Raw genomic sequence first — 17,382 nt, 5'->3', positions numbered from 1 at the left:
TTCCTTCTATTGCCTCTGCATCTTCTTACCAGAAGGGTTGACTGGGGCCAGGGATAATCAAGGAGAGGTGGTCACGCAGGGACCAGTTGGACCTCATATTCTGTAAGTGTTACAGCTCATGAACTGGGTGAGGCTGAGACTGTAGGCGGACCAAGGGAAGCGGGGAATGGCCGAGGCAGCTGGCTGACTGGGTGATGGCGGTTAAGCGTCTCCTTTCTCTGGGGCATGAAGTCTAGGGCTGGGTGAAGATCTCTGTGGCGCAGTCCAGCACGTAGGGTATAGGGGAAGGCACAGAGGGAAGGTTGGGGGAATGCTGGAGGCTCTGGGAAGGGGCAGACAGCCACTCTAGGCCCACCTCTGCCTCCAACCACCTTAACTCTACCAGCAGGAAGAATGGCACCAGCTATGGCCTGGCTCCTGTTCCTCCAACTTGTTCTAGAGCCAACTCTGGTCGTGAACATCAACCTGCAGCTTGCCATCAAGAACTTCAAAGACTTACACGTTGACTATCCCAGGGTTAACTACCCAGCAGGTTTCCAGGGCTACTGTAATGGTCTGATGGCCTATGTGCGGGGCAGAGAGCAAAGCTCATATTGCCCGAAGAGCCATTATGTGATACATGTCCCCTGGACAGAAGTTCAGAAATTCTGCAAGCACTGTGAGAACTTCTGTGAGAATTACAATGAATATTGTACACTCACCCAGGACTCCTTCCCCATTACAATCTGCTCTCTGGTCACCAAACAGCCACCCACCAGCTGCCGCTACAATGGTACCCTGACCAACCAAAGGCTCTATCTGCTCTGTTCCCAGAAGTATGATGCTGAACCAATAGGTATCATTGGCCTCTACTAGGCAAAGGAGGTTTTCATTGAGAACCACTCCCTATTGCCACCACAGAGCAGCCTGTCCTCATTTCCAAAACTCTGATCCCTGGTACAAAACTTCCTCCCTGACTTTGAAGGTAGGCAGGACTCCCTCCCAAGAGACCAGGGAAGTAGGAAAAATGTCCAGAGCTTTGATCACCATGCAAAGCCATAACTGTATTCTAGGCTCTTTCCAACTTGTTTACCTGCCCCTCCCCCATCATCTTCCCTCTCCCACAGGCAGTTTTACCCACTCAGGAACCTGACTGTATCCAGTTGGCAGTGACTGTCCATCCACTGGGCCAGATACTGAATCCTGGATGGAGGCCCAGAGCCTCAGCTTACACCCTGGCAAGAGGCACCAAGTTCAATGTTTCGAGTCCCCATATCCAACACCCTTCTCTTTTCAGTCTTCCCCATTTCCCTATGACTCTCTCCACTCACTCACCCACATGCTAGCTCGCTCTAGCTATAGGGACCTTCCTGAGACCTTTAGGTACATTTTAGCCTCACTTCCCCAGAAACTCCGCAGTTCCCTGTCTGTTCCCGTCTATGAAGTCATTTTCTTCACATAACGTGTTCTTTCTTCCCTCCTTCCATCATGGAGCCCAGTGTCTCTCCCCCACACTCCCAGCCTCCTTTAGTCACCCTGTCTTCTCCAACTTCTTTTCCACAATCCTTTCTTTTATTCACTGAAGTTTCAAGTTATTTTCTCTGCTCCATCCCCTCAGACACTCCTGCATTCTGTTCATTCCCAAAGCCCCTCTTGATGTTCCCCAAACCCTGGGATCTGCTGCTGACAAGATGGGTGAGGTGGGCCTAGCTGTAGCTGCAGAAGGTTTCAAGACCACATCTGAGTTATGTAAGATGTAACCATTGGATGAAACTGGATGAAGAGTACATGGGACCTCTCTGTACTATTTTTGCATCTTCCTATAAATATGCAATCATTTAAAAATAAAAAGATTAAAAAAAAATCTGACTCAGTTCTGATTTCATTCCTTTCTCGGTAAGTGCACTAGAACTCCTACTCTCAAAGCCCTGGAGACCACTCACCTCTGGCCATCTTCCTGGGCTACCCTTAGCTGTCTAGGATCTTCTGTTCCACACAAAACATGATGGAGGTGCAGTGGGGTAAAATTCACTTCCAGCTGAGTGTTGAAAATGGATTCTCCCTTCCCCCAGCTATAGAACAAACTCGTAATGAGTCAGACTAAGTAGATCCTTGGCCCATCCTAGCTGGCTTCTATTTCTCCCCACAACAAATCCTGGATTGCAACAGATGAGGAAGGCGGAGGGACAGGGGACTGGTTGGTGGTATCTGGGTCATCCTCCATCAAATTGGGAATTGCTACTCCCCTTTGGCAGGTGTGTGAATACTAGTAATGTATGTGAATGCAAATAGCAAATACTTTTACCTCCATATCTTGTTCATCGCTTATCTCCATATATATTCCTCAGCCCTGATCAGTTGACAAGAATACTAACTTTTGACTCAAAGGCATCAGGCTAAGTAGAGCAAAAGAGGGAGAGCTGGAAACCCTGACTCCTTGGGCTTTCTCTTCTCTCCTCTCTGTCTACACCCACGGGCCCATACATCCCTTACCCTGGTTGAAGACAGAGCTTCTTATATGCTGCACACACAGATGTTTATTGTTCCCCAAGCTCCCTAGTGTTAGAGATGCAGGGTCAAGGGCTGGCAGGCTAAGTAAGATGAGGCTATTCCTTAGTTGCTATGCTTCTTATCATAGGTGCCAGCATTCTTGTAGCCACTCACATAGCCTGAGCTGTCGGTCATCTCTTCCCGTCCTGCGATGCCTTTGCCCTTGCCACTCTCATCGAAGCGCTCCTTGTGGGTGCCAGTGTACTTGCTGGTGTCTGTCAGCCGGCTCACGCCGCCCACGGTTGTTGCTTTCTGCAAGCCAGAGGATGATGGGTCTGATCCCTCTTCTTTCCCCTCCACAGTTTTACCCCTTTTCTAAAGATGGCCTTTCATTCTTGCTCTACCTGTGGCACAGTGCTGCTTTCTCAGAACCCAGAAGTGGCTGTGGGCAGTAACTGTGGCAAGAGCCATCCACCAGTGAGAGAAGAGGAGTCTGGTGGATGGGAGTGAGTGGACTGTGTGAGGTTTTCCTGCTTCCAGAGGAGTTATTTTGATGAGGCTATGGCCAGAGGACTTCAACCCCAAAACCAATAAGCTAGGTTCCTCCTACTGGTCCTATTTGAAACCAGGAGTAGTAGAAAGAGCTTTTTGTAGAGAGGGGACAAATAGGGAACAGGGTGGGTGAGAGGCAGAAAGTCTGAGATCAGACCTTATATAAGAGCAGGAAGAAGAGTAGAAATCACGTTCCAAGTCCTCTGCACTCTGTGTCCACCAGGCCCTAGCTGTCTGGCTCAGATACTGGACACTTGAGAATGAGTCTAAATTTTGCAATGAAAATAGTTGTGGACCTTGGGCAAGTCACTTCCTCTCTCTGGGCCACAGTTCCCTTGCCTCTGAAATGACCAGGTGGTCTCTGAAGTCCGTTTCAGTACCAAGAGTGCCCCAGAGGCATTCTGTCATCTCCCTACAGTATCTGTGTTGGCAGGCATTAGGGTCAGTGGAGGGTAAGGGAGGAGAAGGAGCAGCAGAAATTTAGGGAAGTAGGGTCAAGTGTTAGCAATGAAGAATATCACTCACAGTAACACCAGTGGTAGCTGGATCCTTGCCTTCTATGAGTTTATAAACATTCTCCAGGGCTTCATCTGGGTTCTTACTCTTGAACCGCTTCTGGCCCAGTTCCTTTACTGCTTCCTGGAACTGCTCAAATGTGATGGTTCGGGCATTCTTGGCCCTGGTCAGTCAAACAGAAATCCAGGAACTCTGAAACATGAACTCGTCACCTACCAAGGGCCAACCCTCCCCTTACACAGACTTGCCCACTGAATGTCTTGAGGACAGAGAATAAGTAGACAGTGCCAGGTACCCTGTAGGTACTCAGTAGACCTATTACAAATGCTATATCACATAAACCCTTCCATGTCTCACTATCTTGTTTGTCCTACTCACAACCCCTACTCCCATCTTTGGTCTCTTACTTGACTTTGCTGAACACGATGTCCACATCAGTGGAGGTGACCGTCTTGCCATCCATGATGCCACAGTCTTTGCACAGCTTGGAGAAATTCTTATTGTTCATTTCAGTGCCACTGCTTGATGATTCTCCGAAGACAGCAAACCGCTGGAATGTTTTTTCTGCTTCTGATGCCATGATCAACTGGAGGTGGGGGAGGACAGTAGAGGGGGAGACTAGGGGGTGAGGGAGGAAAGGAAGAGAGGACTGGGGAGTAAAAAGGATGGAGGTTAAGATAAAATCTGAATCAGCAACAGGAAAGAAAACCCCTCCTCCCTGTTCCTCTCTCCCCTCTTTCCACTTACTGTTCCCAGCAGTAGGGAAACCTGTGTGTATCCTACATTCTGAGCAATCACCATCACCACCCACTTCCCCACCACTTTTGGTACCTAAGAGTGCCCAGATGGTGCCTGGCCCTTCCCAGCCTTTGTATGTAAGTGTGTGCATATGTGGCAATGGGGAGACAGACAGGGGAAGAGAGGGAAGCTTCTATGACCTCAGTAGATTTTATATGACATCATGTCCAGCCTCAGCTATAGCTCTAGTCTTTGGGGGAAGGGTCTTTTGGTTTCCCTACCTTGCATGTTGCACTGAACAAATTGCCAACCTTCTGATCTCTCCAGGTGATCAAACTTCCCTTAACATCCCAGACCAGCTTGACCTAGTCCTCTCCGTCCTGGTCAAATTGCCTTATGCTCTGACCCTCAACAAAGGTTGAAGAGAGCCCAGGGAAGGGGTTAATGAAAACAAGATAGCGTAAGTTCAACATTACTCTTCTTTTTAGTCTCCAGGCCCAGGCCAACATGTAAAATCTCATTGGCTTTAGCAGACCAGCCTCAAAAGGAACTTTAAATGGTGCCCTTGTTTGGCTCAACATGGAAATGGTCTTGGAGTGTAACAGATCTGGGTGGGCTAGGGTGAAATAGGTCAGGGTGAGGGTGAGTCTCAGACTCTGAAAATCTTTCAGGCAAGCTTCCTTGCAGGTCAAGGATGTTCCTCAGGGGTTCCTCTATGGCCTTTTCTCTCGCCAGAAACTATATAGATGGATGAACTTCAGGAATCCTAAAAAAGAACAGTTAGGTTGGTGATTTCCTTCTCCTTCCTGTCTAATCAGTCATCAATTCCTGTAAGTGTTTTTTCCTTGTCTTACATATCTATTCCTTTCCATTCCTGTTACTCCCACACTTCTTGAAATCCTTGTCATCTCATATCTAGTTCATTACCCTGGCTTCTTTTTTATTTTTATTTATTGAAAATTGATTTTAGAGAGAGAGAGAGGGAAAGACAGAGAGAGAGAGAAACATTGATTTGTTTTCCTACTTATTTATATATTCATTGGTTGATTCTAGTATGTGTTCTGACCAGGGACTGAACCTGAAACCTTGACATATTGGGAGGATACCCTAACCAACTGAACTACACAGCCATACTTTGGTTTCTAAATGACCACTTTCCTACACTGAATGATTTACCCCCACCCATCCCATAACCCATACCTATTATCCACCCCCCACCAAATTAATTTTCACAAAACTATTTTTTATCCATTATTCCTACTCAAGAACATTCTATGGATCTTCAGTGCCAAACTTTTTTGCCTTTCATTCAAGAACATTCACACTCAGCCCCAATCTACCTTAACAAATATCACCCACCTCTCATCAGCATTATTTTTCATCTGAGGCCATAATGGCCTAATCACTATATGCTTGAGGGGGCTATCTCATAGTGGAAAGAGCATAGCCTTGGAGTGGCATGAACCTGGGTGGGGATTTAAATTTTAGATATGTCATTTACTAGCTTGTTGGCCTCGGGCAAGTCACTAGACATCTCTGAGCTTCAGTTTCCTCATCTGTACAATAAGGACAGCAATACTTACCCTATGGTATAGGGGGATAATACATGGGAAGTTTCTTGTACAAAGTAGCTATTATTCTGTTTTTCAAAATAACTTGGAAATTTCTGCCCTCAAACTTACCCCCATGTTCCCTCTTCTCGGTTGAACGCCCCTCTCTCCTACCCAAATACTCCATGATTGCACTCCTCATAAGGTGCCTCACCCTAGGAATAAAACCTTTTTTCTCCTCGGTATTGTACAAAGACAATATTTCCTAACCTGGTGATCTACAGCCTCCTGGAGCAAGGATTTCTGATATATTGCAAAGACCCCTGGAATCTGTATGTACACAGAAGATTTACAACTGGATAAATAAAATGCTTTGCACACCTAGGTATTACTATATACATAGATGTTTTGATTATCAGAATACAGTACAAACTTACTTGAAAGTATTACTGAATTCATGATTTGTCTCCATCAGGGGATACTACACCCATCATGTGGGAATGGAAATCTCTGATCTCCCACTTGAGAAGGATGGGAAACTACTGTCATAGGATTTATTGTTTAAACAATTAATCTTATATTTTTCAAAAACTTTTTCTATCTTTATACCTCAACTCTTCCATCATAAGCTTCTAGAGAGGGTATGACTAGACTTCACACTGTGAATTCTATCTACAAAGTGACCTGCACATAGCAGATATTTAAAACTGTTACTGGGTTGATGTTCAGTTTGAAGCTGCTTCTGGCCCCAGAGAAGGAAGTTAGAGGGAGCAGTTATCATTGTTGGGCCGCTTACAGGGAAGTGGCTTACAGGGAAGTGGGCCACAACAGGAAAGGCTGGGACCTGCCCGGAGAGAGAGGCACCTTATCTTAGGGCAGAAGCAGCGTCATTTCTGTCTGCAGCAGGCTGAGACCCCTAGGCCTGGGAAGTAAATGGATCCCAGTGGAAATTTCCCACCTCCTGCCCCACCCTTCACGTCCCTGCTAGGCCTCTTATCAGGTTCCCCCTGAGTCATCCCTACCAAGAGAGAGAGACGAATTTAGATGCTGGAACTTCCAGGTCCTTCCCTCCCCCACTCCAAGTAAAACTGCTTTAGACACAGAAGAGAAGGCAGCAAGCATAAGTTCTCATTCTCGACTTTCTCCCCCAGTTGCAGGAGGGCTGGTGAGATCTCTCTCCTGTCCTGTGCATCTCTGTGTATGATCTTAACTGCAGCAGGTTTTCCTATTCCCAGAGAGTGTTAAACTAGCATCCAGAGGGGAGAGGGGACTAGGCGAGGAGCCAGGGTGCCCAGCTTCTGTGCCAGTTTCTGGGGACATACTTCTGAAGTGAGTGGAGGAAGGGAATAGAGGAAAACTTGGGTGCTTCAACTAGTGAGTGTAGGGGGGTCCTTAGATTTTGGGTTGTTGAAAGCTGGGTTTTATTCTGACCAGTTCTCCTCCTCTGGGTCACCTCCGCCCTCTTGGCCCCTCTTTTTTTTCCAATAAACCCTGCCAAGAGGGGATGAAAGGGGCATTGATGTTCCTTGGATGGGAGGGGTGTTGTGGGTGGTGAGGGGGGTTGTGGGGGGTGGTTCCCAGGCAAGAGGGGGTAGGGCAATTTGGGGGTCTTGGGGCAGCAGTCTATGCTGGTGTTGCAGTTGGCAGCTTCAGTTCCATTGGTTATTGTTCCCAACTGGCCTGGTGCCCAGCCCCCGAAATGGCAACTCAGGAACCAGGCTGAAGGAGGGGATGGGGTGGGGACCCTGGGAAGAGGGGAGCTAAGAGGGGGGGCAGGTGGGAAGAAATTCAATCAGGTTTCCTTTTTCCTAAGGCTACTTCAAATTTCCTTAGCCCCATAGCTGACTATCCCATGCCAGGTGGCCTTCCTCTTAGGAGGCCAAGGAGGGTGCATCTAGGTGCGGGGAGGGCTGGGCGAATGAAGAGCCTTGGACAACAAACCCACCCAAGCCCTGAGAGGGAAGCAGTAGTCCCTGAGAAACCGTCGCCTGGGCATTGCGATGCAGCCAGACGGAGCTGATCTCACCCTTCTTCTCTGGGCCGGACTAGGAGGGGTTAGCGCCGAAGCCACAGGGTCTCTTGGGTCTTAGCCCGGGACACTGCGTCCTCCCCAAGCCCCCACTCCACCCCCGCAGAGTTAACTCCGCCCCCGCGCCTGTTTACCCAAGAGTCAGAGCCCCTGGGGGTCCCTGGCCACTCCTCCACCTCCCCCTTAGGGCCTTGACCTGGGAGTCCCCGTTGGGCCATCCTCTTCCCCCCCCCCCCCCCCGCCACCCGCGATCTCCCTCTATTTATAGCGGCCCCCCGCATCCCCCCCCTCCCAGCCTTGTTTTCCAACTTCTCAGGGAGCAGCCGGACAGCAGGCAGCCGGACGCAGCAGAGAGAGGAGGTACCAGGTCCTTGGGCGCCCCGGAGTTGGAACTCCGGAGCCCTCGACGCCCCCCTCCCTCAGTCGGTGCTGGCACGCCTGCCCCTCCCAACGGGCGAGACCCCCAGCCTCTTCAGCGGTGATCCCCGCCCACCTCCTCCTTCCAGAACCAGACTCTCTTTCTGGACGGGCGGAGTCGAAATCGTGGGGTGTCACCACCCTGGGTTCATTTCCCCTACCAGTCCCCACCACTGAGTCTGGGGGCGAAAGACGGAGCCACAGTGCGCTAGGCAAATCCAGGTCACGGGTGAGGGAGGGCATGGGGGTCCCCCGCAGGACTAAGGGATCCCTGTGCACCCCACGACCGCCCGCTTGCGGGGCGCTGTTGCGGGAGCGCGAACGAAGCACGGAAGCACCCATAGTTTGCTTTCCTTAGACTTCCCCTTTGGCCCCCTGAACTGCCCTTCTCCAGCTGCAAACAGCTTGGGGCGGGGTCAGGGGGGGCGTGTTTACTGGGGGGTCTGGGGCGGATCTGCGGGGAGTTGTCCGCCCGTGGGCGGGCTGGGGCGGGCCGGGGGCGGGTCTGTGGGGAGCCGGAGCCCAGGCGGGCTGGAGAGTCAAAGGCAAGTGAAGGTGGAAGCGGCCGCTGCGGCAGCAGGTAGGGGGAGGGGTAGGCGAGGGGCCGGAGGGCCTGACTGGGGCCTGCGGGGTCGGTGGGAGGCTTGATCTCTCCCAGGGAACCAACCGATTGCGGGAAGGGGCCCTCAAGAAGAGGGTGCTGGGCTGCTGTGCACAAAGGCGGAGGCTCGGCGAGTTGCAGGGCGTGTTTGGGACGTGCGCGAGGTTGTGTCCAGGATCCAGGGCGCTCCGCGCCCGCGTCGCGAGGCTATCGTTTTCCACGAGGACCGGCAGCGTAGGAACAGGTCCCGGGTGCTGGGCTCGGTCAGTCCCATCCCTCCTATTCATCCTTCCAGCTGGCGCTCGGCCCTTTTGGGTCGTCAGTCGGGGGAAGCTGGGAGGAGATTGCGGGACCACCCTTCTCGCCTTTTTCCACTCGTGGGACCCACACTAAGGCTGGATGGAGGAGAGAAGCAGAGGCACGAGCCTTTTCAAGTTTTTTGTTTTTTGTTTTTTTAAATGGTGGAGGGAAACAGTCCTGTTCTGCTACTCTCCTATCACTCTGAGAGCTGTCAAAAGTCTTGGGGATCCCCTAGTCCCCACTTCTAGTTTGCAAATAGGAAATTGAGGCCAGTAGTACTGGTTGGGCCAAGGTCATACCAGCAGCGGCAGAGCCGGGACTAGAATCCAGAGGTTCTGACCCATGCCGCGCTCCTTCCTCCACATCAGCACTTCCCTGTCTCCTCCCCCCTAGCCTGGACTGATACCTGCTCTCTGTTTGCCCCGCTGGCCCCTCCAGCCTGTATTGATTCAGGCTGAAACCTAAAGCAGACTGTTCACTGGACTCAGGGGTACAGACTGGGGAGGGTTGGTGACCCAGGTAATCTAGGTCTTGGCTGAAGCCTTATGTCCCTAAAAGACCAGGGTCTGCCTGTGTCTCCCATGTCATTCACCTCATTGCCTTGTTTCCTCAGACCCCAGAGCCAGGAGCAGTGAGAACCCTGACCCCTAACCCCACTGCATCCAGCCAATAGGAGCCCAGTAAGTGACCCCACCCCCAGGCTGCAGGCTCTTGACTGCTGGTGTGCAGAAGTGCTTTGCTCCACACTAGCCCCACTAATATTGAATGTATGCTAATTTATATACAGTGAGGAGGGAGGGAGAACCTTGGGAGCAAGGGAGACATTGGGTCAGTTGGACACAGATGTCCCTTGTCCCCATTTTCTTGTTTCCCCCCTCCCCCTCTTGGCCGTGTTAGTCAGGTCATTTTTAGCCCCTTTCCTTTTGAGCTGCTGACATTGGGGCTTTAGTTGAAGGTCACAGTCAGTTGTGAACTCTTTCTACCTGTTCCTTAGTGTCTTTGGAGTACCCAGTCACTAAGCCACTAGTTTCACCCCTTAACTAACTGGGAGTGTGGGGTGGTCCCTAAATATAGCCTGGGAAACCTGAGCTGCATGGCTGCCTCACTCTGGTATTTCCATCCAGGACAGGGGAGTTGGGTCTGGAGGTGTGAGTGTCAAGGGGGGCAGTGGGGTGGCCAGTCTGAAGAGAAGTGATGTCCTGGTTCCTCTTACACGACCTTCCCTGCATTGGGCCTGGACACGGAGGCCAGTAGTTCTGGGGCGGGAAAGGCTCTCTGTGTCCCGGAGTCATCTTAAGCTCCTGGGGCCCCCTGCACCCTGCATTACCCTGTCCTGACAGAGGAGGAAGGTATTCGAGGAGATGTGGGGATGTGGAGGCAACCTCCCCAGTCTTGGTGTTTCCTCACCCTGCCAGGCCACCATGGCGGAGCTGCAGGAGGTGCAGATCACCGAGGAGAAGCCGCTGTTGCCAGGGCAGACACCCGAGGTGGCCAAGGTTATTAGAGACCCTCTGACTCACAGGCCCAAATTCTAGACTTCCAAGCATCCCCCTCATCTCCTGCCTTTCCAAATTCATGATCTCATCCTAATCCGCACTCCTACTTTCTCCATTTCTCCCCATGTACCACAGTTGGGAGTCCAGGCCTTTGTCATGTCACTAGACTAATCTTAATCCTCTCCGTGTCTCTTTTTGTCATCTCTTTCTGTCTTCCGTCTCTCTACCTACCTCTCTTTATCGGTGTCTGTCTCTCCATCTGTGTCTCCACTCTACGTGGCTGTGTGTTTGTGTGGATCTGTCTGTGTGTCGTTCTCCAGGAGGCTGAGTTAGCTGCCCGAATCCTCCTGGACCGGGGACAGGTAACAGCGTGGGGCAGTCCCAGGGCGGGAGAAGGGGCTCTTCTCTCCCCCGGGGAAGAGAGGCCCTCCTACCTGGCTCTCCTCTCTCTCCTTTCCCTTCTACTCTGGTCCTTGCCATCCCTATCTCCCCTCTTTCCTTCCCTTTTCCCTTTTCAGAGTTCCTTGATGCTCTCCAATCTTTCATGATTCTTTCCCACCCTCAAAATCATCTTCACTGTCAAATTTACCTAAATTAAATTCTTTCTGATCCTGTTTGTAATACGTTGGTCCCTACTCCTCTCTCTGCCCCGCCCCCGTTTAACTCCCTGACCTTTGTGGGGGTCCTTCTCCTGCCTCTTTTCCTCTCAGCCTAACTCCTCCCTGATGGTGACCTGTTTTCCTGCAGACTCACTCTGTGGAGACGCCTTATGGCTCTGTCACTTTTACTGTCTATGGCACCCCCAAACCCAAACGCCCAGCGATACTCACCTACCATGACGTGGGACTCAACTGTAAGGACCTTCACTTCTCCTCCCACTCCTTTCTGCGAAGAGGTGGGGTGGGGGGTGGGGGTCCCTGCAGCATGTAAAACCACAGTGTAAAGGGGAAGGGTCCTCATGGGCAGGAAGGGGGCCATGTGGTATGTCAAGAAGTTCTCTCCTAGTCTGACTGTGGCATGAAAGAAGGTGGGTTTTGACTTGGGGACACTCTTCTCTGTCTGATTCTGTTGTTTGGGTCATGGGAATTCTCTTTAGATAAATCTTGCTTCCAGCCGCTGTTTCAATTCGGGGATATGCAGGAGATCATTCAGAACTTCGTGCGGGTTCATGTGGATGCCCCTGGGATGGAAGAGGGGGCTCCTGTGTTCCCTGTGGGGTGAGAATTAGCTCCTTCCCTCATCCTCAGGTTGTGAGGCAAATGGCAGCTGTGGGGGAGATTGGAGCAGGGGAGGAGGAAAGGGAGGACAGTGGTGATTCTAGGAGAGGATGAGTAGGACACCCTGAGGGGGGGGGCTGTGGGGGCAGGGTGGTACTTTCCTTAACATTCCCCTCTTCCCCAGATATCAGTATCCATCTCTGGACCAGCTTGCGGACACGATCCCTTGCATCCTGCAGTACTTAAAGTGAGAAGCCTGGGGATCCCTCCAAATCAGATTTCTCTTTCGAGTTACATGGGCTATTAGAACTCCTATGTCCACTATGGTTCCTGGGCGAGTTTTGGCTTCTAGCCTAGATATATCGTTTCTCCTCCCTGTTCCCAACCTGATTGTTGAGGGGGAAAGGGTGGGTCTGGAAAACTGACCTGAGTCAGCTGAGTAGCCCTAACGGATGGAGGAAAGGAAAAGGAAGGGGCTATGTGAGGCCTTGCCTCAGGCTGAGGAGGGATCAGAAAGCTATATAAGAAGAGGAGGGGGTGACATAATCTATGAGGAACTAGACAGACCTGTCTCTGTTCCTCCCTCTCCTTCTGTATACACACCTGGGAACTGGGAGCCCTGTGTGTAAGGGAGAGTTGGAGAACGAGGAGAAAGCCAGGCAAGGCCTCCTTGGTATGCACTCCTGGGCTCTGTCCTTGGCTTGGCTCTTCGTGGATACCACGGCCCCCAACAGCTCTGCTTCACATCTTTGTCTCTCTTTAACCCCGTTCTTGCTGTTGTTCACTGAAGATGTCTTTTCTTTCTTTCTTTTTTTTTTTTTTTAACATCTTGCTTCAAATTTCCTTCTTTTCAGTTCCTCTAGAGGAAGTAGGAATTAAAACAGAACAAGTTGAACTAGCTTCTGAAAATTGAGAATGGACAAAGAGCTGCCTAGGAAAACAATGTGTGGCTGGTTGGTGGATGGGTGTTTCTTTTCAAGACACTAGCTCTTCAAGAGGGAGCCGGGGAAAGACTTCAGGGACCTACACTGACTACCAGTGTCAGTTTTTAGCTCCTTGGCAGATCCCCCCTGTCCTTTGTGCCCATGGCCTTAGGAAGGAGGATAAGGAGTTTGGTGAACCAAAGTTTTGGACCAAGTACACATACATTTTCTCTTCACAGTTTCTCCACAATAATTGGAGTTGGTGTTGGAGCTGGAGCCTACATCTTGTCGCGATATGCTGTAAGAATTAAAAACCCCCGGAAGAGGGAAAGGCAGGTCTGAGGCCTATAGCAGGCTGGTTAAGAGGGTATTGTTTGCTAGTGTATATTTGGCAGGAGGACATGGGTCTGAAGGTAGGGGAGGGAGGTCCCATGGGAGCCTAAGTGTGGGTAGAACTCAGTGGGGAGGAGCCATGTCCTGCCTCTGATTTTTCTTCTTTCTGCTGCCCTTCAGCTTAACCACCCGGACACAGTCGAGGGTCTTGTCCTCATCAACATTGACCCCAATGCCAAGGGTTGGATGGACTGGGCAGCACACAAGGTTTGAAGGGGTCTGGGTGCTGAGATCTAGGGTGGGGATTCCACCCTAGCATGGGTCCAGTGAGGCTCTACCAGTATAACTGATTGGCTTGTGAACTTCAAGGAGAGGGACATAGAGCAGGAAAGAAGCTGTGTCACTTGCCTGGGTCTCTTCTCCCCACAATGTTCTGAGCTTTCTCACCTGCTCTTCCCTCATAGCTAACAGGCCTCACCTCTTCCATTTCGGAGATGATACTTGGACATCTCTTCAGCCAGGTAAGTGATTGTGGAAGATGGAGGAAAAAGAGGGGACCAGCAGGGGCTTGAATGCTTGGGGTAATTTCTTAGCTGGGACAGGATCTGGGAAGGGAAGAAAGCTTGCCATTCTGCATCTAGTAACTGCTGGCTTCTCTTCCCAGCCCTAACCTTTCTCCCTCTTCTTTCCTTCAGGAAGAGCTGTCTGGAAATTCTGAGTTGATACAAAAGTATAGAAATATCATTACACATGCACCCAACCTGGACAACATTGAACTGTACTGGAACAGCTACAACAAGTCAGTGGTAGAGTGTGTGTGTGTGTGTGTGCGCGCGCGTGTGCACGCATGTGTGTGCATGCATATCAAAGTAATTTAGAAGCAGTGATTAGGGATGGGGGTGGCAGAGAGGAGAGGGAAGTCCGAGTGTACATGGTGTGCAAAGAGGGCAGGACTTGGTATGTTACCGGGACAACTGCAGCACAGACACGGTGGGCAGAACAGTGAGGAGATGTCTGTTCCCCTTTCTCCTGTTTACTTCTCTTGAAGTGTTGGATTCCCTGAAGTAAGATGATGATCTGTCCTTGTGCCTTTCCTCTCCTCTGACCAGGGACCTGGGGGCACAGTGGCTATAGGGATTGTGCTTGACGCCTGCCTACCACCTTCCCCTTTGGTTCCCACTTTTAATCACCAATATTTGAATGTAGTTTTTGGGGGAAAAGATCGCTTTCTTTTGGGGGAGACAGCTTATATCTGGATGGATGGTATTCCTGTCTAAAATTCCTACTCCTTTTTTAACCTCCCTCTAGCCGCCGAGACCTGAACTTAGAGCGTGGAGGTGATATCACTCTCAAGTAAGACTTTAAGAGATATAGCTTTGTCTCTCACCCCGGATCTTCCCTAGGTGCTTATATCCTTTAGGAGGAGAGTCTTTTGCCAGGGAACTCTCTTGTTACTTTCCACCCTATCCCATTTAGCAAATTATTGCCCTCTACGTCTTCCGCGTTTAAATCCTCTTGGTGGGGTCAGCGCAGTTCAGAAGGCTGTTTCCCCTTTGGAGCCCAACATTTTCCAGCTGCTTTTCTGGGAAGAGGTGGGTGCGGGAGTGCAAGGGGCTCACTACCTCCTCCCTGACACTGTGCCTCTAGGTGCCCTGTGATGCTGGTGGTAGGAGACCAAGCACCCTATGAAGATGCAGTGGTCAGTAGGGAATTGGGGCTGGTTGAGAAAGGGTTGGAGTCCGAAGGCGTTGGTTAGAGGGGTCTCTTGCCAGGAGGCAAGCTCTGTTTGGGACACAGAGAACAACTATGGTGAAGATTCCTTTTAAAAAGGAAATGGGTAGGGGCTGTTGGGAAAGGAACTGGGGACTGGATCCTTGGGTCCCTTGGATAAGAGGGGCCACAGGAAGTGTGATGTCATTCATTCAGCTTTCTACTTGCTCCAGGTGGAATGTAATTCAAAACTGGACCCCACCCAGACTTCTTTCCTCAAGGTCAGTAACCCTACTCCATGTCTCTCCTGACTCCTGGCCCCCTGTCCAGAGCCATAGATCCTGAATCCTAGATTCAGCTTCTACGTCCCCAGGGTTCTGCCTGGGAGCAAGGGGGGTAGCTGAAATTAAAAAAAAACAACCAAATAATAAAATAGCCTAAGGGCCTGAGTGGGGAAACAGGGAGGAGTTACCCTTTTCTACCTCCTGGATGGCTCATTTTACTCATGTGTATGTCATTTTTCTGGATGGCTCTCTTTTGAATAGATGGCCGACTCTGGAGGTCAGCCCCAGCTGACTCAGGTGAGTAGCCCCTGCCACCCGGGGATGGGATATTAGTGTCACTGAACTATACCCTTTGCCACACATCCCATCTCCAACCTGCCATGGCCTTGGCCTCCTGCTCAGCTTGTAACCTCACCTCATTGTCTCCCTCCCTTCATCTTACCTCCCCAGCCAGGCAAGCTGACAGAGGCCTTCAAGTACTTCCTGCAGGGCATGGGCTACAGTGAGTATGGGGGTCAGAGGCTATCATGAGGATAAGGGATTGCTGCGAGGATGATGGATGGCCACTGAGGGGAGGAACCATTTTAGGCTAATTCCTGGACTTACCACCATCTGCCAAATCAAGCTCACGGACTCCCTCCCCCTACCTGAGTTGCCAGTCTCTCTTCCCCACCTCTTCCCTGACTGACTGCATATCCTGCTGTCTCCACAGTGGCCTCATCCTGCATGACTCGCCTGTCTCGGTCTCGCACAGCCTCCCTGACCAGCGCAGCATCTATTGATGGCAACCGATCCCGCTCGAGAACCCTGTCCCAGAGCAGCGAGTCTGGGACTCTCCCTTCAGGGCCCCCGGGGCACACCATGGAGGTCTCCTGTTGAAAGGCCCATGTTGTCTGGTGTGGGACCCAGCCCTCACCTCCCCCAGCACTAACCTGGGAGGTGGATAGGGCACTGGGCCAGAGCGAGCAAGTGAAGGTGGGCAGATCATGTGGAAAGATGACCTTGATCTTTGATTGCTACCCTAACCTTGACCTCTAACCTGTGATTCCCCTGAGCTCCTGGGAGAGCTGTCCTAATATGTCTTAGGGACCCAGAGCCCTAAATGATCCCCTCCCTCATTCTGGTGATAAGATGGAGAGGGCACACACCCCCTCTCCCTAATCTAGGTGTCCATAAATGAGGGATAAGAGGTCATTGTAGTTGTCCATGGTGCCTACCCCAGACTCTTCCCTACTCATCCCGTTGCAAGGGTAAGGGACTTGGTGCTGGGTCTCCATTCACCAAAGTGGATATGGCTTCGCATTAACCCTTCAGATTTCTGAAGGATATGGGCCTAAATGAATGTGTCAGGGAGGCTTGCTGGTGGGATAGTGGTCCTCAGGATGTGATAGAAATATCTAGTGTGTGAATGGAAGTTGGACTGGGAGGTGGTGGGCAATGAACAAGTTTGAAGGAAGGACTGGAGCTGGGGCAATAGGATGGGGCCTGGGGCCATTGGCTGCACTAACTCTGGTAGCTGTCTGGACAGTGTGTGTCTAGAGTGGGAGGGGGGAGGGGGCCAAAGTAGGGCAGGGTGGCTTGGGGCTTGGCATAGAGGTGGAAAGGGCTACTTGGGGCTCTGACCACAGTGTGTTATGGGTGGAGGGTGTTCTCCTGTCTCCCACGACTTCTGCTGTAACAATAAACTGTAGAGGAATCTGAGCACCATTTTTATTCTTAGTGTTAGTATGCCTGCATCATGCCCCCTTCCTACCTTCCCCCTGTCCAGCTCTCACATGCTCTTCTCCGGGTGACATAAACCACGGGAAGGGCTTGTATAGCATAGACACTTCACAAAGTGTGACTTCAGAGTCATTGGCCCCTATTCAGTAGAATGGTATTGTCCTTGAGATTGATAGTATTTTCATGTTTTGGGAGAGGTGCTACTTAGAACATTTCCTTATCTGTTAGTGAGAAACACCATAGGATTTCAGAGATGTCACCAACATAATTTTAAAGAAGGAAGGACAGAAAGCTGACTGAAGTGTCCAAGGACATCTTGTGACCACCTTTCTGCAGGATCCTCTGTGGGGTCACCTAGATTCCATTTTAGGTGGTTCAATAAGTCAGCAGACCATGCCTCACACAGTTTCTAGAGGCCTTATTGGGTCACTCAGTTGACCCCAATCTCCTTCAGGTGAGTCACAGCAACCAGGGTTTCCTCTCAGGAGTTCCTCCTCCCATAAGAATCCAAGAATTCAGGAGTTA

General features: G+C 50.9%; 3 protein-coding genes across 8 annotated transcripts; 2 read left to right on the top strand and 1 right to left on the bottom strand.

Moving 5' to 3' along the window:
• Positions 1-393: 393 nt before the first annotated feature.
• On the top strand, positions 394-855 carry RNASE13 (ribonuclease A family member 13 (inactive)). The gene has a single exon (XM_054565203.1). It carries the CDS (start codon positions 394-396, stop codon positions 853-855), a length of 462 nt encoding a protein of 153 aa, XP_054421178.1.
• Positions 856-2,592: 1,737 nt separating this feature from the next.
• TPPP2 (tubulin polymerization promoting protein family member 2) lies at positions 2,593-4,117 on the bottom strand. Its single transcript, XM_054565202.1, has 3 exons — positions 3,945-4,117; positions 3,547-3,700; positions 2,593-2,781 (listed from the first exon to the last, which is right to left on the bottom strand). Exons 1-3 carry the CDS (start codon positions 4,115-4,117, stop codon positions 2,593-2,595), a joined length of 516 nt encoding a protein of 171 aa, XP_054421177.1.
• A 4,034-nt stretch (positions 4,118-8,151) lies between these two features.
• Positions 8,152-16,847, top strand: NDRG2 (NDRG family member 2). 6 transcript variants are annotated; one of them, XM_054565649.1, is made up of 18 exons: positions 8,155-8,214; positions 9,168-9,290; positions 9,786-9,852; positions 10,588-10,668; positions 10,989-11,030; positions 11,416-11,521; positions 11,765-11,885; positions 12,070-12,132; positions 13,048-13,108; positions 13,322-13,408; positions 13,606-13,662; positions 13,837-13,940; positions 14,450-14,494; positions 14,789-14,840; positions 15,085-15,132; positions 15,397-15,432; positions 15,586-15,637; positions 15,848-16,845. In XM_054565649.1, exons 4-18 carry the CDS (start codon positions 10,594-10,596, stop codon positions 16,012-16,014), a joined length of 1,116 nt encoding a protein of 371 aa, XP_054421624.1. In that variant the 5' UTR covers positions 8,155-8,214; positions 9,168-9,290; positions 9,786-9,852; positions 10,588-10,593; the 3' UTR covers positions 16,015-16,845. The 6 variants fall into 6 exon arrangements, with proteins under 6 accessions (XP_054421623.1, XP_054421624.1, XP_054421622.1 ...); XM_054565650.1 differs by lacking the exon at positions 8,155-8,214 and adding an exon at positions 8,781-8,851; XM_054565648.1 differs by lacking the exon at positions 9,168-9,290 and having other exon boundaries at positions 8,152-8,214.
• The last annotated feature ends 535 nt before the right edge of the window (positions 16,848-17,382 follow it).

This window comes from Pteronotus mesoamericanus, unplaced genomic scaffold (assembly GCF_021234165.1).
Source record: "Pteronotus mesoamericanus isolate MK-2021 breed Mesoamerican mustached bat unplaced genomic scaffold, CSHL_Meso_final contig_164, whole genome shotgun sequence".
NCBI classification, from domain to species: domain Eukaryota; kingdom Metazoa; phylum Chordata; class Mammalia; order Chiroptera; family Mormoopidae; genus Pteronotus; species Pteronotus mesoamericanus.
The sequence above is the reverse complement of the archived record's forward strand: the minus strand, read 5'-3'. Positions and strand labels throughout refer to the sequence as shown.